We start from the raw sequence: 25,927 nt of genomic DNA on the forward strand, positions 1-25,927 counted from the left end.
AATAAACGAGCCAGTATTTATATGGAGACCATGTTTATATGTGTTCCAGTGTCTGACTGCATGGTGAGCAGTGACATCTTGTGGTTCAGTTACACAGATCACGTGACAAACTCGGCCCCACCCGCCCCTTTTGTTCTGTTCCCCCTCCCACCACAGTTGATCTTGTGTGAGCAGCAGATCTGCACTGGTCTGTAAAATCCAAACCATATATATCAGACACCAGAGGGCAGAGCGAAGTGATTCACATCTCAAGGTGACACTGTGTATGGAAATCAAATATACATATCAATCACACATATGTGCACCAGTATTTCATATCATAGATTATTAGAATATCTGTGTTATACAGTGTATAATGATGTTTATTTCACATAGACTGCACAGATATACGAGCTCCCCGGTTTTGGCGTGTTGAGCCTCTGGTCTGTGCATCAGATTACAGGATGCAGCATCATGCACCCCCTCCCCGCCCGTTACCATGGCAACGGACCTTTGGATAGGCGAGTCGCTGTCTGTGGTGCTGAATATTGCGGTCTCCAGAGGAAAGCGTGAATGCAGGGAGGGGTTTGGAAAGACCAAATAAATCCACCGCTCACAAAAGAAATTTCAGTGACAACACTAGTTTTTTATTGATTGTTTTAACATATTTTACATTTCATGATACATTCCTCATAAAATGATTCTCTCTTCTTTTAACAGACGTTCCATTCTCTCTTTTTTCCGTCGCTAAGAGACGGGCTCCCGTTGCCTAGAAACCAGCAGTCAGCCTGATTTCTCTGAGTGAGGCCTTTGTTCGGCAGTGTTTCAGGAAAGCATGGTTTTGATAGCTGACCAGGCAAAAGGGATCTTTGTGTAAAATGCTGAGGAGAGTGTGATTGGCAAATGCATGTGTGTGTGTGTGTGTGTGTGTGTGTGTGTGTGTGTGTGTGTGTGTGTGTGTGTGTGTGTGTGTGTGTGTCTGCTGCAGCAGCTTTTAATGGTGCTGCAGTCTCACTCTGTGCTGTAAGGCAGACACAGAGAAATCTGGGTCAGGAGGAAAAGAGAAGCAAAAAGCAGTTACATTTATTCCCTACTTTGTTCTGACCCACATCACAGAACCAGAACCAGGCAGTAAGCCAGAAAGGACAGTATTTAATGCTATACTATTTCTGTCAAAATTAACAGGAAAAAAAAGGAAACATGTTTATCTATCAGAGTGGGTGATAATGATGGTAATCCAAGTGTGTTTTTATTGTGTTTTACATCTAAATGAAAAAGCTGATATGAACAGAGGCAGTCTGTCTGATTATCTTCATGCATTACATCATAGATGACCTCATCTTTAACCTGTCACCCAATCAAACAAAAGCACAACCCCAAAACAACTGAAAATCATGCAAACAAAGATTAACAATTCACAAAAGTCACTTTGATTCTATCATTGGTGATCAGAAGTTAAGACATGGTCTGTCTTTCTCTTCCCCATTTAAAAGATAATCATAATGGTATACTGTACAAACAATGTGTTTTTATTTTTATACTCCAGTGCATCTGAATTCAGCTACAGGATAAGTCATTTAAAAGCTAAAACGTATTACAAAGTCCCATCATGTTTTATGTAGTTCTGAATTACATGGAGAATGACAGAAATCACATACTATTTTCAATGTTTTATCTATTGTAAATATGCAGTACAAATATATCAGCAGATACTTATGAGCAAAGAGGGTCTGGTGAGATTCTCCAAGGCAGATCATGGATGCATTCAGCTTTAGGAAGGCCGTTTGTCTGCTTTAGAGCACAAATGCTGGTAGAAAATGCATGTTTAATAAACTGGATAAAGGAGGGAGAATGAAGAAGAATTGTATGGGACTAGAAGGCATAAGAGATGATCGCTTTATATAGACAGCCCATATTTATATCACAAAATGAGGCTTTTGGGTAAATTAATTCTAGCCTCTTTTCTGGGCAGTGAGAGATGGGTGACCTACTTATAGCTGCTCACACTGACAGACATTAAATCACAGAAAAACACCTTTATATTTCATCACAAAAATGCATCTCTCTGATCATCTCAGATAATGCTATGTTCATGTCTGAGAATTAGCCACATTTTCTGAGACAGCTAGCTAAGAGCCTTGAAATGATTACTTCCTGTTTAAACACCCAGCATTTGTTCCTCTAGAACAGAAAATATAAGGAGAATGTATTTTGTAATGTGCATTGCTTTGACAAGTTGGTCACTAAATTCACCCCATGACATGCTGACCTCTTGACCTGCCTGGGGAAGCTGCCATATCCCATATAAATGACATTTCAGAAAGGCAGCAAAATATCAGAAAAACAACACCATATTGTTCACTGAAATAAAATACTGATGTCCAGATATTCTGCAATATAGACAGCAAATAGAAAACATCAAAAACAAAAAAAGCAGCAAAATGAAAGTTTATATTAATACATAAATATTAATACATAACCTTCACATTGAAAATAAAAATGTACAAATTTTACAATGTTTTACGCTAAATTGTCTTTTTTCAAAGCATTTTCATGAGCATTAAAAACATTCCATAATATTAGATCATAAAAATTATATAGCCTATGAATGTGCAAAGTAAACAATAACAATTGTCATCTTTTCTTGTTTTAAAGCAAGTTACGTCATCCACCACCTTGAGTGCTCTTTATATTTAGCCTTATTTTAAAGATTTAGTGAAGGCTGATTGAACTCTTTACTGTATGTCTCCATCTCTTAAATAGTGTGGTGTTTTTATACATGACAAAAAGGAGTGACCCACTAATTAACATCTCAGTGAGATCTTGGGCATCAGAGAATGGCTATAATGAGTCTCATCATTAAGGAAACGACTGTGACCTTCAAATGCCTCTGCACTATGACATCACTGTGCTGTGTCTGCGTTTGTGCATTTATGAATGTCACCAAACACCAAGGTTACATCGGATCCCCATGCCAGGAATACTGGATCCAGTCTCTTTTGTCAGTCTTGTCTGATTCACAAAATTGTTTTGTCTGGTACCCAAGTCTGAGGGGTTGAGCCATGAATTAGCAGAAATGAGGAGGGTTTATTGAATAATCTTTGTCTGACCAGCACAAATAAAACAGGTTTTTTTTTTTTTTTATATACCAAACTGCTTCACAACATCATCCCATAAAACCTTGAAATTGCAATATTCCCTCTTATCTCTTATTCGTGAAATGCCACAATCAAAAGGATTAAAAATAGTAGCAAGCATTGCAAGAGCAAGGAAAATAATGATATAAAAATATAATAAAATTGACAAAAGATTAAATGATAAATGGCATAAATAATCAAATGATAAATTTGGTTAATGGTTATACATGATAATAAAACAAAAAGAAGAAAATAAAACAACACAAATGTATGGCTGCTCTCTTAAAGCTTCACACATACTGAAACAGATCCTTAGATCCTTCACCACAGAGGAAACAGTCATGGTTATTTTACAGCCTTCACTACACTCATAGAAAATCATATCAGATTCAGGAGAGATCATAATAACAATGGTACTCCGTTCTCTACACTTTCTGTGTCAGATCAGTGCTTAGATTCAACTTGAAAACTGAAACTCAAAATACTGACACAAACAGCAACAATGGCATAATACAACATTACAGAGAAGAGTAAAGACTATAAGGCACAACAAATCAATTTTGCTGTGACCTATTCTGAATACACTTGTATAATTCTGATAGAAGTCTTTATGAGATCCAAGAAAACACATAAGAAATGCTTTATACATCTGTTGTAGGGAAAGAGAAGCTTTCAATGTCCAAACTCAGTCTAGCACCATCTCTCCACAGGTCTGCATCATTTGAATCCTCTTTGTGCTTGTACAATATCTCTCACATTGCAAAAATAACATCCCATAAATCTTTTTTTTTTTTCAGTAAAAATATCTAAACATGCATGAAACCAGATATATTTACATGAGAAGCAAAATGCATGAGATTAACTGCACTTCAGAGCATGTATGTCCAATATAAATATTTTGTAATGTCATTTTCAGTCTTTTTTCCCTTGTGTTTTGTAAATTTAGTGAGGTTTACACTTTAAAAGATTTGCTTATTAGGCAACTTAATCTTATTTCAAGGATGTTTAGATATTTCTACTAGAAAAAAAGACAAATCTACAGATTAAATATGGGATTTTCTGCAATTCAGTGTCCTGTCAGGTCATGTGAGAATATTCTGGTAATAATTTCTCTCTCCATTGTCACTATAGTCGCTATATACATAATGAAGGTCTAACATGGAGCTTTAACCATGCAAACACAAGCACACTGGTTTTGCAGAAAAGTTTCTTTGACAAAGGTATGCATATGTGTGTGTGTGTGTATGTGTGTGTGTGTGTGTGTGTGTGTACGCTCACAGACTCAGTCCAAGTCCGGTCAGGTGTAAGAGTAATTCCTCTGGTCAGATCGTCCATGGGCTTGTTGGGAAAAGCGAGGGCAAAACTCTCCGAACATTGACGTGAAGATGAAGGCATCATTCAGGGTTCGTTTCATCTCTGAAGAATGGTGCAGGTGGATGTAATTGATGCAGGTGGACAAACATGCAGGTTGATGGAATGTTGTTCTCCAGCAATAACGCCGGGGATGGTCCTCAGGTGGAACTGCTGCTGGTGGTGGTGGATGCCTGTAAAGGAGAAAGAAAAACTGGACATGAGAGGCTGGACTTCAGATGTTATTCATATTGTGACACGTCTCATGCAACCAAGGCCTGTCACTCAAATAAAAGGCTTCAGGCAAAACAGAAGGTGGAACCTTGGTTTGATTGACAGGTGACGGGGGGTGGGTTGATCAATGAGAACCATGCTCAGATATCAAGTGAGGGTGGTTGGGATGATGGAAGGGCAGCGAGCTGAAAAGTGGGTGGTTGTTGTAATACGTTTCCCATCACTCTGATTCATTTGTGAAGAGAAATTCAAAAGAACCAGTATGTGAACTTGGAATCCACCAGTCAATTCACCAACCATTCAAACACACAAGTAGACAAACCATCCAACACACAGGCTGAGGAGCTCATAATGATGTTTAGTATAGATGAACAATCAGTACATATATTGTTAAAATCCACATCATGCACTAGAGCCATATTTGCTAAAAACACTCTTGCTAACCGTTGTTTAAAGGAATGTTTTTTTTTTTTTTTTTTGGAACACAAAATCCTATATATACTGTACACTTGGGATTAAAAAAAACCCAGTAATATTGTGAAATATTATTACAATTTAAAATAACTATTTTCTATTTGAATATATTTAAAAATGTAATTTATTCCTGTGATAAAAGCTGAATTTTCAGCATCGTTACTCCAGTCTTCAGTGTCACATGATCCTTTAGAAATCTTTCTAATATGCTGATTTGCTGCTCAAGAAACATTAATTATTATTATCAATGTTGAAAACAGTTGTGTATGATTTTTCAGGATTCTTAGATGAATAGAAACTTCAAAAGAACAGCATTTATTGGAAATAGAATCTTTTGGAACATTCTAAATGTCTTTACTGTCACTTTTGATCAATTTTTGATGTAGACTTGATGAATAAAAGTATTAATTTCTTTAAAAAAATGTTTGGGGTTAGTAAGATTTTTTTTTTTTTTTTTAAGAAATTAATACTTTTATTCATCAAGTCTGAAAAAATTTATCAAAAGTGACAGTAAAGACATTTAGAATGTTCCAAAAGATTCTATTTCTATTATAAATGCTGTTCTTTTGAAGATTCTATTCATCTAAGAATCCTGAAAAAAAACTGTTTTCAACATTGGTAATAATAATAAATGTTTCTTGAGCAGCAAATCAGCATATCAGAATGATTTCTGAAGGATCATGTGACACTGAAGACTGGAGTAATGATGCTGAAAATACAGCTTTGCAGCATTTGGAGGGGGGTTAAAAGATATCTAACATTAAGTATCGATTTGACTACATTGACACTCAGATGGAAAAAACAAACTTTAAGCGAATTGTGCTAAATAATGGCACTATTGTCTTTTTAGAACCTCATTACAGCGGGATATTTCTCATATTTAATTAATTTTACATAATTGATTGTTATTTTCCTGTATATTAGAGTGAAGCTGCTTTGAATCAATCTGTATTGTATAAAGAGCTATATAAATAAAGGCGACTTGACTTGACAGCCTCCATTCCCTGTCACTTTCATTGTAGAGGAAAGAGCAGCATAAACATTCTTCCACAAAAGAAAGTAAATAATTTGACTTGGGGTGAGTAAATGATCAGTTTTAACTTCTGGGTGAACTTTCTTTAACCGATTCAGTAATGCATATCGGCACGGCATGTTTATATGAGCAACTTTTGCACCCCCAGCCACTGTCAATCAAACCACAGAGAGTCACTGTTATTATGAGCGCTTCTGCTGGTCAATAAATGTGGGGTTTGTGAGGCTGCATAACATCATTTGTAGTGAAGAAAACACCAGTCTAACAATTAAATCTGCACATTGTGTTCATAAAGACTGCAAAGTTTAAACCTAGCAGCCTGTACATCTAAAAGGCTCAGAAGACCAAGTGAGGTGTCAAACTGAGTGTTGATGTTGACCTGTTGAAGCATTTATCTGCATCTAAACTGTGATTGTGAACAGGCCTCAGGAAAAAAAACTGATTTGAATTCAGTTGTATAAATCGGTTCATTGGCTCCTCCTACAACAGGACAAGGCAAACTCTACTGACAAAAAACACCAACCACAAAGAGAAACAGAGAGAAACACATATTTCAGTAAAGATCAATGGGCCCTGGGATCAGGTGCTCCAGAAATCGAGAAATGGTGAAGTCAGGGCTGCATACCTCCAGCGGGAGAAGGGACCTCGTTCATTTTGAGTACTTTAAAACGGAAACAAAAACAGAGACACACATTTCAATATATAGCTTATGGCACAAACATTTTTGATGAATTTCACTGTACAGAGTAGTCTGTCAACAACAACAAAAAAAAAAAACTCTGTAAAAATGAATCTACATCAGTCCTGTAGTCTAAGATTGTTTCAAAAGCTCTACAGTACATTAACATATCAAATCAGGAAAAGACAGATAAAAAGTTATATTGTCCTCTCCTCAGTCATTGTTTGAATTCTCAGGGACTCCAGGTAACCTGTGACACAATGTGAATAATGAAAGAGCATGACAAATCGAGAAAACAATCTACATTATGCAATTCACTAAGAAGCAGAGGAATAAGACAAGATGCATTGTTTATAAAAAAAGAATAGAAAAGTTAAAGTTAAAGACTTTCTCATTCTGCTTTTCAATCACTTACCTGTCCTTCAGGTGACTCTCTAACAAGTGACAACAAGTTAATGAAATGCTGCAGAACAACTCAATCATGCAAATAAGCAAAGCTTTATGCATACTTAACTATCCAAATACTTCTTGGGGCCACTGTAATTTGATTTTTTTGTCTAAATAAGCTCATAAATCTGTGTGGAGTCCAACATGGCATTGGAATATAAAGAGATTTAAGCACACATTTATCAAAGCATAGGTTTGTGAACATCAGAACTGCAGGTGAAACAGCAGCAGCAGGTCAGGAAAGTAGGTCAACCTGCTCTGAGAGAGAAGCAACATGTCACGCAACATGCTTGCACAAATCTACATTTTACACACACTCACACACACACACTCAAAATCTCTTTGACTTTGACAGCTGGCTCAGCCAGAGGGAAGCTGAGACTATATGTACAACAGGTAAAAGAAAAATTATGGGACTGTGGAATTAAGAATCAGAGCACACAGCATAAATGCACATCACATATCACTTTCATTTAGTCTGAACAGATATAAGCATACATTTTTAACTTTAAAAGTGAAAATTAACTTTGATTACTAAAAAAAAAGAAGTGTAACTGACTTAACATGAAAAGAACAGTATCATAAATGTACCAAAGACACAAAGAAAAAAACATTACAAACATACGCAAACTGTAGTGTAAAGAGAATGATTGAAGCATCTCGTTTCGAAAGTGGTGCAAAGAAAAGCAAATTTATGAACTCAAGCATAGCCTCACTGACCCCATACAAGATGGGAAGCTGGAAGAGTTGTGAATGTGCACATGAAAGGCAGAAGCTGAAAAAAGTGGGGGCGTGAAAAAGTGTTTGGCCAACGGTTGAAAGGTCAAATTGTATTCTCTGTTGTCTGGCTTCTTTGAAGGACTAGTGTACGTGTTAACATTACATGGGCCTACCTGTAGAGTAGATGCAGCAGAGTCGCTGGTCTCGGTCAGTCCTGTGCTCCTCGGTATACTGGACACGATGTATCTCGCTCCCTTTGGCACAGGCTGTCTGACCACCAGCTTCCCTTTCCTCGTCTCTGCTAGAAATAAACTGTACCAGTAGGCATCGTTGGAGACCAGAGTGGAATCCGCGATGGTCGAGTTCCTCTCGCTGATCACACTGTTCCTGCACGGAGGAGCCGCTTTGCTGGGCTTCGCTTTCTGACACTTCAGCACGATGGTGACCAGTATAGTGATGAGTAAAAGAAATGACACAGAGCCCAGTCCGATCACCAGATACAGGTTCAAATCGGAGAAGATGTCATATTCCAGAGGCACCTCAGTGTAGGTTTTAAGGGCGGTCTCCACCGTGGACAGTTTGATGGTGACTGTAGCAGAGAGCGCGGGCTCTCCGTTGTCCTTGGCGATCACCACCAGCCGCTGGTCTCGCGAGTCTCTGTAACTGAACATTCTCATGGTCCGGATCTCTCCGTTGTATTGATCCAAGCTGAATAATGTGGCGTCCGTGTTCTGGAGGAACTGGTACGTGATTCGAGAGTTGTGCACTGAATCAGAGTCTATGGCGATGACTTTGGCTATCAGAGTTCCTTTATCGGTGGATCTCGGGATCTTTTCCTTCACCTCCGAGCCGTGCGCGCGCCACGGAGACACTATAAGCGGTGTGTTGTCGTTCTGATCCATGATAATAATGTGAACGGTCACGTTACTGCTGAGCGGAGGAACACCAGAGTCTCTGGCCTCGATGTGGAAAAGAAACTCCTTCTCTATCTCATAGTCAAACGTCTTTAGCGCGTAAAGATTGCCGTTCTCTGGGTTAATGGAGAACAGCATGGACATGGAGGTGTTCGCTATTTCCTTCTCTATTATGAAATAAACTAGATACTGATTTTCGTGGAGATCTGGATCTATAGCAGTTAGAGAGCTCAGTGAAGCTCCAGGCGCGTTATTCTCCATAACAGGTATCGTGTAGAATGTCTGTGGGAACTGAGGAACATTGTCATTAACGTCCAGAAGCTCTAAAGTTATAGTTTCATTATCAGATAACGGTGGGTTGCCCCTGTCAGTCACGGTAATAGTGATGTCATATTCTGGAACCCTTTCACGGTCTAACGGTTCTGAAACTAATAATTCATAATAATTATCAGATGATTCTTTGAGCGCAAAAGGTAAATCATCAGAAATATGAATATCTACCTGTCCATTTTCTCCTGAGTCTTTATCACTCACACTAACAACTGCAATTACTGTATTTACAGCTACATCTTCTTTAACTGGACTTGAGAAAGATTTGATTGAAATTTCAGGATGATTGTCATTCATATCTGTGATTAATATCTTTACTTTGCACTTTCCAGAAAGACTATTAGTTCCTTTATCTGTTGCTATAATTTCCATATCATAGATCCTGAAATCCTCATAATTAATCATTTCTTTCACTCTGATTTCACCATTGTTAGGATTCAGACTGAATGTCTGCTGCGTTTTCTCTGATGTGTACAAACTATAAGAGTAAAGTAAATCTGAATTTGAGCCCTCGTCTTTATCTGTGGCGTTTAATTTCACTACAAGGCTTCCAATAGGCGAGTTTTCTGTTAGATTTATAGTATAACTGTCTTTATCGAATTGAGGGGCGTTGTCATTCGTGTCCAGAACGCGCACAATAATGCTAGCCGTGCCAGAGCGCGCGGGGACTCCTCCATCCACAGCAGTGAGGATCAGATTATGTATGGCCTGCTCCTCGCGATCTAAGGCTTTTTTCAGTATTAAATCAGCAAATTTTGAACCATCCCTCCCTGTCTGTATTTCGATATCAAAATTTGCACTCTCACTCAAATGATAACTTTTAATGGAATTTGAACCAATATCAGGGTCAACCGCATTACTAAGAGAAAACCTCTCACCAGCAGCTGTAGATTCAGAGATGTCCAAATTAATCGTATCCCTACGAAAGTAAGGCGCATTGTCGTTAATATCCATTATTTCCAATTCAATGTTAAATATACGAACTGGGTTTTCCAGTATGACTTCCATTTTTAAGTAACATACTGTTTTTGATATGCAAAGATACTCTCTGTCAATGCGCTCCAAAATAAACAGGTCTCCGGTGTCTTTGTTCACGTCCAGATATTTCTTATTTGCAAGGATATCTAGCCTGATTTTTCGTCTTCCCAATGTTTGTACATCGATTCCTAAATCTGCAGCCAAATTAGCAACCACAGAGCCTACCTCCATCTCCTCCGGAACAGAATAATGGGTGACAGAAGACGCCGCGTAAACGAGTGCTGAAAGCAGAATAAATATTGCGTACTCCATTCTGTCAGTGAAGCGTGTTGTCTTTGCGAGCCCAAAACACACAGCAGTCCTTAACAATGAAGATCGCAAATGGAAGACATTCGGTGTATTCCTATATTGACTTATTTTTCACATGCGTTCTACGGAAGTATCACAGTGTTATTCGATGGAGAAAGTCAGAAGCACTTGCATCCCCGCACGCTTTTTATAGACTCGCCGCGTCGCCGGTGAGCAAGAACTGTCATGGCGTCTACAAAATAAATAAATTAATGAAAAATCGTCCGTTTTGTTGGGGCACAGCGACACGTTGAGTATGTTTTGAAGAATTACGACCAAAATAAAAAATTCAAGATTACACATAACTAAACTAATTTTCATGATCAAGAGCAGAAATGTATGAACTAAAAATGTGAATGAAAGTCATACGTCATTTGAAAGAAATATTGAACTTAAAATTCAAATGTATTTTTAATGCAGCTCAAGTTACCTGTAGAGTAGATGCAGCAGAGTCACTGGTCTCGGTCAGTCCTGTGCTCCTCGGTATACTGGACACGATGTATCTCGCTCCCTTTGGCACAGGCTGTCTGACCACCAGCTTTCCTTTCCTCGTCTCTGCTAGAAATAAACTGTACCAGTAGGCATCGTTGGAGACCAGAGTGGAATCCGCGATGGTCGAGTTCCTCTCGCTGATCACACTGTTCCTGCACGGAGGAGCCGCTTTGCTGGGCTTCGCTTTCTGACACTTCAGCACGATGGTGACCAGTATAGTGATGAGTAAAAGAAATGACACAGAGCCCAGTCCGATCACCAGATACAGGTTCAAATCGGAGAAGATGTCATATTCCAGAGGCACCTCAGTGTAGGTTTTAAGGGCGGTCTCCACCGTGGACAGTTTGATGGTGACTGTAGCAGAGAGCGCGGGCTCTCCGTTGTCCTTGGCGATCACCACCAGCCGCTGGTCTCGCGAGTCTCTGTAACTGAACATTCTCATGGTCCGGATCTCTCCGTTGTATTGATCCAAGCTGAATAATGTGGCGTCCGTGTTCTGGAGGAACTGGTACGTGATTCGAGAGTTGTGCACTGAATCAGAGTCTATGGCGATGACTTTGGCTATCAGAGTTCCTTTATCGGTGGATCTCGGGATCTTTTCCTTCACCTCCGAGCCGTGCGCGCGCCACGGAGACACTATAAGCGGTGTGTTGTCGTTCTGATCCATGATAATAATGTGAACGGTCACGTTACTGCTGAGCGGAGGAACACCAGAGTCTCTGGCCTCGATGTGGAAAAGAAACTCCTTCTCTATCTCATAGTCAAACGTCTTTAGCGCGTAAAGATTGCCGTTCTCTGGGTTAATGGAGAACAGCATGGACATGGAGGTGTTCGCTATTTCCTTCTCTATTATGAAATAAACTAGATACTGATTTTCGTGGAGATCTGGGTCTATAGCAGTTAGAGAGCTCAGTGAAGCTCCAGGCGCGTTATTCTCCATAACAGGTATCGTGTAGAATGTCTGTGGGAACTGAGGAACATTGTCATTAACGTCCAGAAGCTCTAAAGTTATAGTTTCATTATCAGATAACGGCGGGTTGCCCCTGTCAGTCACGGTAATAGTGATGTCATATTCTGGAACCCTTTCACGGTCTAATGGTTCTGAAACTAATAATTCATAATAATTATCAGATGATTCTTTGAGCGCAAAAGGTAAATCATCAGAAATATGAATATCTACCTGTCCATTTTCTCCTGAGTCTTTATCACTCACACTAACAACTGCGATTACTGTATTTACAGCTACATCTTCTTTAACTGGACTTGAGAAAGATTTGATGGAAATTTCAGGATGATTGTCATTCATATCTGTGATTAATATCTTTACTTTACACTTTCCAGAAAGACTATTAGTTCCTTTATCTGTTGCTATAATTTCCATATCATAGATCCTGAAATCCTCATAATTAATCATTTCTTTCACTCTGATTTCACCATTGTTGGGATTCAGACTGAATGTCTGTTGCGTTTTCTCTGAAGTATATAGACTAAAAGAGTAAAATATATCCGAATTTGTTCCTTCATCTTTATCTGTGGCGTTTAATTTCACTACAAGGCTTCCAATAGGAGAGTTTTCTGTTAGATTTATTGTATAACTGTCTTTATCAAATTGAGGGGCGTTGTCATTCGTGTCCAGAACGCGCACAATAATGCTAGCCGTGCCAGAGCGCGCGGGGACTCCTCCATCCACAGCAGTGAGGATCAGATTATGTGAAGCTTGTTCTTCTCTGTCTAATGACTTTTTTAGAATCAAATCAGCAAACTTAGATCCGTCTCGTCCAGTCTGAATCTCAATACTAAAATGGTCGCTTTCGCTGAGATAGTATGTCTTTACAGAATTTGAACCTGTATCAGGGTCTACTGCATTAGTGAGGGAAAACCTCTCCCCTATTGCTGTTGCCTCTGATATGTCTAGATGCATCGTATCTCGTCGGAAACGTGGTGCATTATCATTTATGTCCATTATTTCAAGTTCAATATTAAACATTCGAATAGGATTCTCTAATGTGGCATCCACTTTAAATACGCATGTCATGACTGATTTCGATGGGCACAGATTCTCTCTGTCAATCCTTTCTAAAATATACAGCTCCCCAGTGTCTTTGTTAACGTCAAGATATTTTTTACTAGCGACAACATCCAACCGCATCTTACGTTGACTAAGACTTTTCAAATCCAATCCCAAATCAGACGCAAGATTTGCAACCACAGACCCCTCGTCCATTTCCTCGGGAATTGTGTAGTGCGTAACAGCAGATGCTGTCTGAAAAACAGCCGTAAGGAATACGAAGATCGAGACGTACCTTAACCAAAGCCGTGCTTTCGGTTCCATTGTTTTTAATTATCGTGAAAATGCACACAGGAAGTAGTTCCAAAGTGTTCCAAATCCTGGGTATGTTTAGAGAAAATAATGCAGACAAAAACAAATAAAACACAACTGGAATAATATATCAGAGGGCGAATAGTCCTGCCCGAAAGAAAGACTGCAATGTTGTCCTGTAAGACGGAACCAGCAATGGTGATGAAGGCAGTATGACTAGAAATGCATTTTCTTGGTGGACAGCGACTCTATGCGCACAGGAGTGAGGAGTGCAACAAAAAGAGTAAAATCATTAACGCGTATTAAAATCATGTTACGTTGATTAAGGATATAAATTTTAAAAAGGTTCAAGTAAAATAATAAAAAAGTAGAATATCTGTATAATAAAGCTTTTCATATACTGTATGAAAACAAAAGAAAATGGAAAATGTAAGTCAGGGTACCTTTAAAAGAGTGTGGCAACAAAAATACAGTACATTTAACGCAAGTAACAATTTTCTAATTGAATGCGCGAAACTTTCAGAGGTTTGATGCAGCTATATTATTGATGAACAATACATAACTGCATCACACTGCGCAAAAGTGATGATAAATATTTCTTATCTACCTGCCGAGTATACATTTATTGGCAAGTACAAGCAAATAGAAGCAAATGCGCATGCGTAAAGTTGAACTTACTTCACTGGGGAAAACTCTATATTTTTTAATTGACCTTTTCAATTCACTATGTGCCATTGCTTACCTGTAGAGTAGATGCAGCAGAGTCGCTGGTCTCGGTCAGTCCTGTGGTCCTCGGTATACTGGACACGATGTATCTCGCTCCCTTTGGCACAGGCTGTCTGACCACCAGCTTTCCTTTCCTCGTCTCTGCTAGAAATAAACTGTACCAGTAGGCATCGTTGGAGACCAGAGTGGAATCCGCGATGGTCGAGTTCCTCTCGCTGATCACACTGTTCCTGCACGGAGGAGCCGCTTTGCTGGGCTTCGCTTTCTGACATTTCAGCACGATGGTGACCAGTATAGTGATGAGTAAAAGAAATGACACAGAGCCCAGTCCGATCACCAGATACAGGTTCAAATCGGAGAAGATGTCATATTCCAGAGGCACCTCAGTGTAGGTTTTAAGGGCGGTCTCCACCGTGGACAGTTTGATGGTGACTGTAGCAGAGAGCGCGGGCTCTCCGTTGTCCTTGGCGATCACCACCAGCCGCTGGTCTCGCGAGTCTCTGTAACTGAACATTCTCATGGTCCGGATCTCTCCGTTGTATTGATCCAAGCTGAATAATGTGGCGTCCGTGTTCTGGAGGAACTGGTACGTGATTCGAGAGTTGTGCACTGAATCAGAGTCTATGGCGATGACTTTGGCTATCAGAGTTCCTTTATCGGTGGATCTCGGGATCTTTTCCTTCACCTCCGAGCCGTGCGCGCGCCACGGAGACACTATAAGCGGTGTGTTGTCGTTCTGATCCATGATAATAATGTGAACGGTCACTTTACTGCTGAGCGGAGGAACACCAGAGTCTCTGGCCTCGATGTGGAAAAGAAACTCCTTCTCTATCTCATAGTCAAACGTCTTTAGCGCGTAAAGATTGCCGTTCTCTGGGTTAATGGAGAACAGCATGGACATGGAGGTGTTCGCTATTTCCTTCTCTATTATGAAATAAACTAGATACTGATTTTCGTGGAGATCTGGATCTATAGCAGTTAGAGAGCTCAGTGAAGCTCCAGGCGCGTTATTCTCCATAACAGGTATCGTGTAGAATGTCTGTGGGAACTGAGGAACATTGTCATTAACGTCCAGAAGCTCTAAAGTTATAGTTTCATTATCAGATAACGGCGGGTTGCCCCTGTCAGTCACGGTAATAGTGATGTCATATTCTGGAACCCTTTCACGGTCTAACGGTTCTGAAACTAATAATTCATAATAATTATCAGATGATTCTTTGAGCGCAAAAGGTAAATCATCAGAAATATGAATATCTACCTGTCCATTTTCTCCTGAGTCTTTATCACTCACACTAACAACTGCAATTACTGTATTTACAGCTACATCTTCTTTAACTGGACTTGAGAAAGATTTGATGGAAATTTCAGGATGATTGTCATTCATATCTGTGATTAATATCTTTACTTTGCACTTTCCAGAAAGACTATTAGTTCCTTTATCTGTTGCTATAATTTCCATATCATAGATCCTGAAATCCTCATAATTAATCATTTCTTTCACTCTAATTTCACCATTGTTGGGATTCAGACTGAATGTCTGCTGCGTTTTCTCTGATGTGTACAAACTATAAGAGTAAAGTAAATCTGAATTTGAGCCCTCGTCTTTATCTGTGGCGTTTAATTTCACTACAAGGCTTCCAATAGGAGAGTTTTCTGTTAGATTTATAGTATAACTGTCTTTATCGAATTGAGGGGCGTTGTCATTCGTGTCCAGAACGCGCACAATAATGCTAGCCGTGCCAGAGCGCGCGGGGACTCCTCCATCCACAGCAGTGAGGATCAGATTATGTGAAGCTTGTTCTTCTCTGTCTAAAGGCTTTTTCAGAATCAAATCAGCAAATTTTGATCCGTCCCTCCCTGTTTGTATTTCAATATCAAAATGTTCACTCTCACTCAAATAATACGTTTTTATCGAATTCGAGCCAATATCAGGATCCACTGCATTACTGAGCGAGAATCTCTCTCCGGCTGCTGTAGATTCTGATATATCCAGGTGAATCGTATCTCTCCGGAACTGGGGAGCGTTATCATTTATATCCACAATTTCAATTTCAATGTTAAATATGCGCACAGGATTCTCGAGTATAACTTCCATTTTGATAAAACATGTTGTTGCTGTTTTAACACTGCAAAGATATTCTCTATCCATCTTTTCTAATATATAGAGGTCTCCTGTCTCTTTATTGACATCGAGATATTTTTTGTTTGATATAATATCAAGCCGCATTTTTCGTCTGCTCAGTGTTTTCACATCCAGTCCCAAATCTGAAGCTAAATTAGCCACAACAGTGCCTTCCTCCATTTCTTCTGGGATAGAATAATGCGTAACAGAGGACGCGGTGTCCAAAATAATGGAGAAAAACAGAAGGACCATCACATACCTCCAAAACTGTGGCTTTACCCATCCCTCCATTCTGCAACATTTGAGATATTTGTATTCCTCGCGATAATGAAATGATCGGGAAACGAATGGGACACACGACGAAGCTCTTGTCACATGGCGCGCTCCTTTGTGCGCTTTCCACCTATAGAAATCTGTCATGGCGACTGTGATTAATATGACCAAAAGCGTTTTCTTAGAGAACAGCGACGCTCAGTGAGTTTGGACTGAACATACACAATAAGAAGTGAACAGTCTTGCATTCAGTAAGTATTCTTCGATTTTACGCGTTATTTATGTTTTATGATGCTTTTTGCTGTGTTATTAGATGCCCAAGAAAATGTGTAATATTAAGTCTCAAAATAAAGAATGCAAAGGACAAAAACAGCCAATGTAAAATATGGATACATGAGAAGAAATTAAAATAATTAAAACATGAAAAGAGGAAAATCCTCTCACATTTCCACAACCTGAGAAACAAGGATTATGGTCTACAAGTTCGCATGCACCACCTCTTCTCTAAAAATCTTAAAGTAAATTGTGTGTGAAACGTCATGTAAATCCCTCTTTGATTATTGATGTGGATTTTCTCACCTGTAGAGTAGATGCAGCAGAGTCGCTGGTCTCGGTCAGTCCTGTGCTCCTCGGTATACTGGACACGATGTATCTCGCTCCCTTTGGCACAGGCTGTCTGACCACCAGCTTCCCTTTCCTCGTCTCTGCTAGAAATAAACTGTACCAGTAGGCATCGTTGGAGACCAGAGTGGAATCCGCGATGGTCGAGTTCCTCTCGCTGATCACACTGTTCCTGCACGGAGGAGCCGCTTTGCTGGGCTTCGCTTTCTGACACTTCAGCACGATGGTGACCAGTATAGTGATGAGTAAAAGAAATGACACAGAGCCCAGTCCGATCACCAGATACAGGTTCAAATCGGAGAAGATGTCATATTCCAGAGGCACCTCAGTGTAGGTTTTAAGGGCGGTCTCCACCGTGGACAGTTTGATGGTGACTGTAGCAGAGAGCGCGGGCTCTCCGTTGTCCTTGGCGATCACCACCAGCCGCTGGTCTCGCGAGTCTCTGTAACTGAACATTCTCATGGTCCGGATCTCTCCGTTGTATTGATCCAAGCTGAATAATGTGGCGTCCGTGTTCTGGAGGAACTGGTACGTGATTCGAGAGTTGTGCACTGAATCAGAGTCTATGGCGATGACTTTGGCTATCAGAGTTCCTTTATCGGTGGATCTCGGGATCTTTTCCTTCACCTCCGAGCCGTGCGCGCGCCACGGAGACACTATAAGCGGTGTGTTGTCGTTCTGATCCATGATAATAATGTGAACGGTCACGTTACTGCTGAGCGGAGGAACACCAGAGTCTCTGGCCTCGATGTGGAAAAGAAACTCCTTCTCTATCTCATAGTCAAACGTCTTTAGCGCGTAAAGATTGCCGTTCTCTGGGTTAATGGAGAACAGCATGGACATGGAGGTGTTCGCTATTTCCTTCTCTATTATGAAATAAACTAGATACTGATTTTCGTGGAGATCTGGATCTATAGCAGTTAGAGAGTTCAGTGAAGCTCCAGGCGCGTTATTCTCCATAACAGGTATCGTGTAGAATGTCTGTGGGAACTGAGGAACATTGTCATTAACGTCCAGAAGCTCTAAAGTTATAGTTTCATTATCAGAAAACGGCGGGTTGCCCCTGTCAGTCACGGTAATAGTGATGTCATATTCTGGAACCCTTTCACGGTCTAATGGTTCTGAAACTAATAATTCATAATAATTATCAGATGATTCTTTGAGCGCAAAAGGTAAATCATCAGAAATATGAATATCTACCTGTCCATTTTCTCCTGAGTCTTTATCACTCACACTAACAACTGCAATTACTGTATTTACAGCTACATCTTCTTTAACTGGACTTGAGAAAGATTTTATTGAAATTTCAGGATGATTGTCATTCATATCTGTGATTAATACCTTTACTTTGCACTTTCCAGAAAGACTATTAGTTCCTTTATCTGTTGCTATAATTTCCATATCATAGATCCTGAAATCCTCATAATTAATCATTTCTTTCACTCTGATTTCACCATTGTTAGGATTCAGACTGAATGTCTGCTGCGTTTTCTCTGATGTGTACAAACTATAAGAGTAAAGTAAATCTGAATTTGAGCCCTCGTCTTTATCTGTGGCGTTTAATTTCACTACAAGGCTTCCAATAGGAGAGTTTTCTGTTAGATTTATAGTATAACTGTCTTTATCGAATTGAGGGGCGTTGTCATTCGTGTCCAGAACGCGCACAATAATGCTAGCCGTGCCAGAGCGCGCGGGGACTCCTCCATCCACAGCAGTGAGGATCAGATTATGAACTGTTTGCTCCTCACGGTCCAAAGCTTTCTTCAAAATTAAATCAGCAAATTTCGATCCATCCCTTCCTGTCTGTATTTCGATGTTGAAATGAGCGCTGTCACTTAAGTAATACGAATTTACGGAATTGCTTCCGATATCTGGATCGAACGCATTGTTCAAAGAAAACCTCTCCCCAGCTGAAGTAGACTCTGATATATCCAAGTGCATTGTGTCTCTCCTAAAATGTGGCGCGTTATCATTGATATCAGTTATTTCTATTTCGATGTTAAACATTCGAATTGGATTTTCTATCGTAGCATCTAGCTTCAGAAAGCAGATTGATTTGGAATTGCAGAGATGTTCTCTGTCTATCTTCTGCACGACATACAGCTCTCCGGTGTCTTTGTTAATGTCAAGATATTTTTTGGATGCAATCGTGTCCAAACGCATCTTCCGTCTATTTAACGTTTTAACATCCAGCCCGAGATCAGCTGCCAGATTGGCAACTACTGATCCTTCCTCCATTTCCTCGGGGATAGAATAGTGAGTTACTGTAGACGCGGTCTTAAAGGATGCGAAGAAAAGAAGAAACACCCAAACGTACCTTAAAATCCGTCTCGGGGCTCTCACAATAGAATCCATAGTTTGTGATCTCGATGCAGTATTCTCTTAGATGCCAAATATCTGTTCAAAACTTACCCTGTCTTTAAAACAGACTTAGCGCTGTCAAATTAATCTAAATAATGAATTATATGTTCAGCCTTAAATGAAACGACAGACTGTATACTGAACATTGGCTGCAGTGTTCTCTGCACAATAAACTGTCATGGCGACGACTGTTACCAGATATGTTTTAAAGGTGAACAGCGACTCTCTGCGCTCAAGGTAGGGGAGTACACATTAATGTCCACTTTAAAATGTATGTTATGTGATTGAGCAGCACTTTAAACATAAAATGCACATCAAATTACTCTGAAACTACTGTCTGGTTTGCCTGTAAACGCAAAACATTCAGAGTCCATTGTATAAAAAAAAAAACATAGCTCCAAATATTTAAATAAAAAAATGCGCTGAAAATGAAAATCTGTTTATCTTCTTGCCATGTCAGTAACAACAAGAAAAATGGCAACTTAATAAAGAAGAAATGTATATATGGGCCTACCTGTAGAGTAGATGCAGCGGAGTCGCTGGTCTCGGTCAGTCCTGTGCTCCTCGGTATACTGGACACGATGTATCTCGCTCCCTTTGGCACAGGCTGTCTGACCACCAGCTTCCCTTTCCTCGTCTCTGCTAGAAATAAACTGTACCAGTAGGCATCGTTGGAGACCAGAGTGGAATCCGCGATGGTCGAGTTCCTCTCGCTGATCACACTGTTCCTGCACGGAGGAGCCGCTTTGCTGGGCTTCGCTTTCTGACACTTCAGCACGATGGTGACCAGTATAGTGATGAGTAAAAGAAATGACACAGAGCCCAGTCCGATCACCAGATACAGGTTCAAATCGGAGAAGATGTCATATTCCAGAGGCACCTCAGTGTAGGTTTTAAGGGCGGTCTCCACCGTGGACAGTTTGATGGTGACTGTAGCAGAGAGCGCGGGCTCTCCGTTGTCCTTGGCGATCACCACCAGCCGCTGGTCTCGCGAGTCTCTGTAACTGAACATTCTCATGGTCCGGATCTCTCCGTTGTATTGATCCAAGCTGAATAATGTGGCGTCCGTGTTCTGGAGGAACTGGTACGTGATTCGAGAGTTGTGCACTGAATCAGAGTCTATGGCGATGACTTTGGCTATCAGAGTTCCTTTATCGGTGGATCTCGGGATCTTTTCCTTCACCTCCGAGCCGTGCGCGCGCCACGGAGACACTATAAGCGGTGTGTTGTCGTTCTGATCCATGATAATAATGTGAACGGTCACGTTACTGCTGAGCGGAGGAACACCAGAGTCTCTGGCCTCGATGTGGAAAAGAAACTCCTTCTCTATCTCATAGTCAAACGTCTTTAGCGCGTAAAGATTGCCGTTCTCTGGGTTAATGGAGAACAGCATGGACATGGAGGTGTTCGCTATTTCCTTCTCTATTATGAAATAAACTAGATACTGATTTTCGTGGAGATCTGGATCTATAGCAGTTAGAGAGCTCAGTGAAGCTCCAGGCGCGTTATTCTCCATAACAGGTATCGTGTAGAATGTCTGTGGGAACTGAGGAACATTGTCATTAACGTCCAGAAGCTCTAAAGTTATAGTTTCATTATCAGATAACGGCGGGTTGCCCCTGTCAGTCACGGTAATAGTGATGTCATATTCTGGAACCCTTTCACGGTCTAACGGTTCTGAAACTAATAATTCATAATAATTTTCAGACGATTCTTTGAGCGCAAAAGGTAAATCATCAGAAATATGAATATCTACCTGTCCATTTTCTCCTGAGTCTTTATCACTCACACTAACAACTGCAATTACTGTATTTACAGCTACATCTTCTTTAACTTGACTCTGAAATGACTTAATCGAAATTTCTGGGTGATTGTCATTCATGTCGGTAATTATAATGGATAATTTACATTGGCCGGATAATGGATGTGTTCCTTTATCTGATGCTATAACCTCCATATCATAAATTCGAAAGTCTTCATAATTAACAATCTCTTTCACTCTAATTTCACCACTCTCAGGATTTAAACCGAAGGCTTTCTGTGTCTTCTCTGATGTATACAGACTAAATGAATATACAAGGTCGGCATTAGAACCCTCATCTAGATCTGTTGCATTTAATTTAACGACCAGGCTGCCTATGGGTGAGTTTTCAGTTAAATTGATGGTGTAGCTCTCTTGATCAAATTTAGGGGCGTTGTCATTTGCATCCAGCACACGAACGATGATACTGGCAGTGCCTGAACGCGGAGGGACTCCTCCATCCACTGCGGTCAGTATCAGATTATGAACAGCTTGGGTTTCACGATCTAGAGCCTTTTTTAAAATTAAGTCTGCAAATTTGGAACCGTCCCTCCCTGACTGAATTTCAATATCAAAGTGCTCGTTTTTGCTTAGATAATACGTTTTAACCGAGTTGGAACCGACATCAGAATCCACCGCATTACTGACAGAAAATCTCTCACCTGCTGGCGTAGATTCAGTGATATCTAAATTGATTGTGTCTCGTCTAAAATGAGGATTATTATCATTTATGTCAGTGATTTCTAGCTCTATGTAAAATATTCGCTCAGGGTTCTCGACAATAACTTCCATTTTTAAAAAACAAGTAGTTTTGGCAGTACACAGATATTCACGATCAATCTTCTCTAGTATGTACAGCTCACCTCTGTTTTTGTTTATGGCGAGGTATTTCTTACTAGCAATCACATCTAATCGGACGTTTCGTTTAATCAAAGTCTGCACGTCAAGCCCCAAATCAGTGGCTAAATTTGCCACGACAGATCCTACTTCCATCTCCTCTGGAACAGAATAATGAGTAACAGCCAGAGCCAGCTGAAAACCCGCTGATAAAAGAAAAAACAGCGAGACATACCTCCTCCATGACCAGGCGTTCAAATCAGAATCCATTGTCTGATCAAGTGATTATGATGCAAGGACAAAGCAGTTCATACAGCAACAAAGCATTGGATCTGACTCCAAAAATGAGATGCAGAGAAAACTGTTAAAGAAGGGATGAAATACGAAATGTTTCCTCGATGTACACCGCAATATTTTGTCTAAAACCAGAGACGCACAAAACAAGGGTTCATCGCAAAACGTCCAACTGTGATTGTGACGTTGAAATTACGCTCGCAATGATAGCCTATACTGTGAGATACAATTTGTGAGACTACAGCGCCACTTTGCGCACACACAGTGATGTGCCTCAAAAATTGTGCACAAGTTATGTTAAAGCACACTGACAACCTATTAATTTATCTATATTTTTTATAATCTTTTTTTTTTTTACATAGTTTAAAAAAAAAGTTAAATAATTTAAATATTCTTACCTCAGAATGTGTGCTTCATGAGAAATAATGCATGTGCAAAAATTATTCAAAACATAAGCTTAAAAAAAAGTGATCTTACCTGTAGAGTAGATGCAGCAGAGTCGCTGGTCTCGGTCAGTCCTGTGCTCCTCGGTATACTGGACACGATGTATCTCGCTCCCTTCGGCACAGGCTGTCTGACCACCAGCTTCCCTTTCCTCGTCTCTGCTAGAAATAAACTGTACCAGTAGGCATCGTTGGAGACCAGAGTGGAATCCGCGATGGTCGAGTTCCTCTCGCTGATCACACTGTTCCTGCACGGAGGAGCCGCTTTGCTGGGCTTCGCTTTCTGACACTTCAGCACGATGGTGACCAGTATAGTGATGAGTAAAAGAAATGACACAGAGCCCAGTCCGATCACCAGATACAGGTTCAAATCGGAGAAGATGTCATATTCCAGAGGCACCTCAGTGTAGGTTTTAAGGGCGGTCTCCACCGTGGACAGTTTGATGGTGACTGTAGCAGAGAGCGCGGGCTCTCCGTTGTCCTTGGCGATCACCACCAGCCGCTGGTCTCGCGAGTCTCTGTAACTGAACATTCTCATGGTCCGGATCTCTCCGTTGTATTGATCCAAGCTGAATAATGTGGCGTCCGTGTTCTGGAGGAACTGGTACGTGATTCGAGAGTTGTGCACTGAATCAGAGTCTATGGCGATGACTTTGGCTACCAGAGTTCCTTTATCGGTGGATCTCGGGATCTTTTCCTTCACCTCGGAGCCGTGCGCGCGCCACGGAGACACTATAAGCGGTGTGTTGTCGTTCTGATCCATGATAATAATGTGAACGGTCACGTTACTGCTGAGCGGAGGAACACCAGAGTCTCTGGCCTCGATGTGGAAAAGAAACTCCTTCTCTATCTCATAGTCAAACGTCTTTAGCGCGTAAAGATTGCCGTTCTCTGGGTTAATGGAGAACAGCATGGACATGGAGGTGTTCGCTATTTCCTTCTCTATTATGAAATAAACTAGATACTGATTTTCGTGGAGATCTGGATCTATAGCAGTTAAAGAGCTCAGTGAAGCTCCAGGCGCGTTATTCTCCATAACAGGTATCGTGTAGAATGTCTGTGGGAACTGAGGAACATTGTCATTAACGTCCAGAAGCTCTAAAGTTATAGTTTCATTATCAGATAACGGCGGGTTGCCCCTGTCAGTCACGGTAATAGTGATGTCATATTCTGGAACCCTTTCACGGTCTAACGGTTCTGAAACTAATAATTCATAATAATTATCAGATGATTCTTTGAGCGCAAAAGGTAAATCATCAGAAATATGAATATCTATCTGTCCATTTTCTCCTGAGTCTTTATCACTCACACTAACAACTGCAATTACTGTATTTACAGCTACATCTTCTTTAACTGGACTTGAGAAAGATTTTATGGAAATTTCAGGATGATTGTCATTCATATCTGTGATTAATATCTTTACTTTACACTTTCCAGAAAGACTATTAGTTCCTTTATCTGTTGCTATAATTTCCATATCATAGATCCTGAAATCCTCATAATTAATCATTTCTTTCACTCTGATTTCACCATTGTTAGGATTCAGACTGAATGTCTGCTGCGTTTTCTCTGATGTGTACAAACTATAAGAGTAAAGTAAATCTGAATTTGAGCCCTCGTCTTTATCTGTGGCGTTTAATTTCACTACAAGGCTTCCAATAGGAGAGTTTTCTGTTAGATTTATAGTATAACTGTCTTTATCGAATTGAGGGGCGTTGTCATTCGTGTCCAGAACGCGCACAATAATGCTAGCCGTGCCAGAGCGCGCGGGGACTCCTCCATCCACAGCAGTGAGGATCAGATTATGTGACGCTTGTTCTTCTCTGTCTAAAGCTTTTTTAAGAATCAAATCAGTGAATTTCGATCCATCCCGTCCGGTCTGAATCTCGATCGAAAAATGATCGCTTTCACTGAGATAGTATGTTTTAATTGAATTAACGCCGATATCAGGATCCACCGCATTGTTCAAAGAGAACCGTTCTCCCACATGCGTTGACTCTGAAATGTCTAAATGCATTGTGTCCCTTCTAAAATGTGGAGCATTGTCGTTAATATCAACAATTTCTAACTCAATATTAAACATTCGCACAGGGTTTTCGATCGTGGCATCCAGTTTAAGAACACACGTCGCTGCTGCTTTAGTGTTGCAGATGTACTCGCGGTCGATTCTCTCCACAATGAACAGCTCTCCCGTTTCTTTGTTTATATCCAGATATTTTTTATTTGCGAGAGTGTCCAGACGAATCTTACGTCTGCTCAATGTTCCAACATCTAATCCCAGATCCGTTGCCAAATTAGCCACTATAGATCCCTCATCCAATTCTTCAGGTATAGAATAATGAGTAACAGAAGATGCTGCATTCAGCAGAGAGATTACAAAGATGATGAACACGTACCTTTTCAGTGCCTTGCTTTTCTTTCGAGATTCCATTTTTTCGAGTTATATTCCAGTAAAATGTAAAACAAATAGCATGTGGTTACAAATGTAACATTTTGATGATCAGGAAGGAGAGCAAGCCGTTTCTCGGTGTTCATGAAAGAAGAGAGCATAAAGCTTTCTGCCAACAAAGCAGATACGTCACCAGCATTGGCTGTAATGAAAGATAAACGCAGAGGAGTCGTTTTGATGGAGAACAGCGACGCTGTGCGCATTGGTTTGCGTGGCACATATGAACAGGGATTTTAGTGTTAAAATACAACCACTTAATACTCTGAAAAACGCAATATATAAAATAAAACCGTTTTCATGAGATGTTAAACGACTATAGATTGTATATCAAGTCACAACATTGTCAATGTACAATATTCATTGGCATTTAAATGAGATAAAATAAACCGAAGAGAAAATAAATAAGTATGTGTATATATATATATATATATATATATATATATATATATATATACATACTTATTTATTATTTACATATATATATATGTGTGTGTGTGTGTGTGTGTAAACACATCCATTTGGCAACATAAACATTTTGTCTACGCAAAAGCGCACACAGAAGCAA

General features: G+C 40.2%; 2 protein-coding genes across 5 annotated transcripts; both read right to left on the minus strand.

The window, feature by feature from the left end:
* Positions 1 to 1,487: 1,487 nt before the first annotated feature.
* LOC125275620 (protocadherin alpha-C2-like) lies at positions 1,488 to 13,614 on the minus strand. Of its 4 annotated transcripts, none has more exons than XM_048202723.1 (3): positions 11,054 to 13,614; positions 6,833 to 6,868; positions 1,488 to 4,660 (listed from the first exon to the last, which is right to left on the minus strand). In XM_048202723.1, exons 1-2 carry the CDS (start codon positions 13,445 to 13,447, stop codon positions 6,857 to 6,859), a joined length of 2,406 nt encoding a protein of 801 aa, XP_048058680.1. In that variant the 5' UTR covers positions 13,448 to 13,614; the 3' UTR covers positions 1,488 to 4,660; positions 6,833 to 6,856. The 4 variants fall into 4 exon arrangements, with proteins under 4 accessions (XP_048058680.1, XP_048058682.1, XP_048058679.1 ...); XM_048202725.1 differs by lacking the exon at positions 11,054 to 13,614 and adding an exon at positions 8,227 to 11,043; XM_048202722.1 differs by lacking the exon at positions 6,833 to 6,868.
* Positions 13,615 to 14,011: 397 nt separating this feature from the next.
* Positions 14,012 to 25,711, minus strand: LOC125276248 (cadherin-related tumor suppressor). The gene is made up of 4 exons (XM_048203754.1): positions 22,922 to 25,711; positions 20,053 to 22,045; positions 17,136 to 19,556; positions 14,012 to 14,177 (listed from the first exon to the last, which is right to left on the minus strand). Exons 1-4 carry the CDS (start codon positions 25,342 to 25,344, stop codon positions 14,160 to 14,162), a joined length of 6,855 nt encoding a protein of 2,284 aa, XP_048059711.1. The 5' UTR covers positions 25,345 to 25,711; the 3' UTR covers positions 14,012 to 14,159.
* Positions 25,712 to 25,927: the final 216 nt, after the last annotated feature.

Source organism: Megalobrama amblycephala, linkage group LG9 (genome assembly GCF_018812025.1).
Source record: "Megalobrama amblycephala isolate DHTTF-2021 linkage group LG9, ASM1881202v1, whole genome shotgun sequence".
In the NCBI taxonomy this organism is placed as follows: Eukaryota; Metazoa; Chordata; class Actinopteri; order Cypriniformes; family Xenocyprididae; genus Megalobrama; species Megalobrama amblycephala.

Bases quoted from the DNA above. Each gene is read 5' to 3' on its own strand.
- LOC125276248 (XM_048203754.1), bottom strand. From the start codon at position 25,344: ATGGAATCTCGAAAGAAAAGCAAGGCACTGAAAAGGTACGTGTTCATC. The intron at 22,046-22,921 runs GTTTTGAATAAT...TCCTCATTTTAG, and splicing joins TCACTTTTTTTTAAGCTTAT to ACGAGACACAATCAATTTAG. The intron at 19,557-20,052 runs GTAGGCCCATAT...GGCATCTAAGAG, and splicing joins CCGCTGCATCTACTCTACAG to AATACTGCATCGAGATCACA.
- LOC125275620 (XM_048202722.1), bottom strand. From the start codon at position 13,447: ATGGAACCGAAAGCACGGCTTTGGTTAAGGTACGTCTCGATCTTCGTA. The intron at 4,661-11,053 runs GTAACTTGAGCT...TCTCCTTTACAG, and splicing joins CTGCTGCATCTACTCTACAG to GCATCCACCACCACCAGCAG.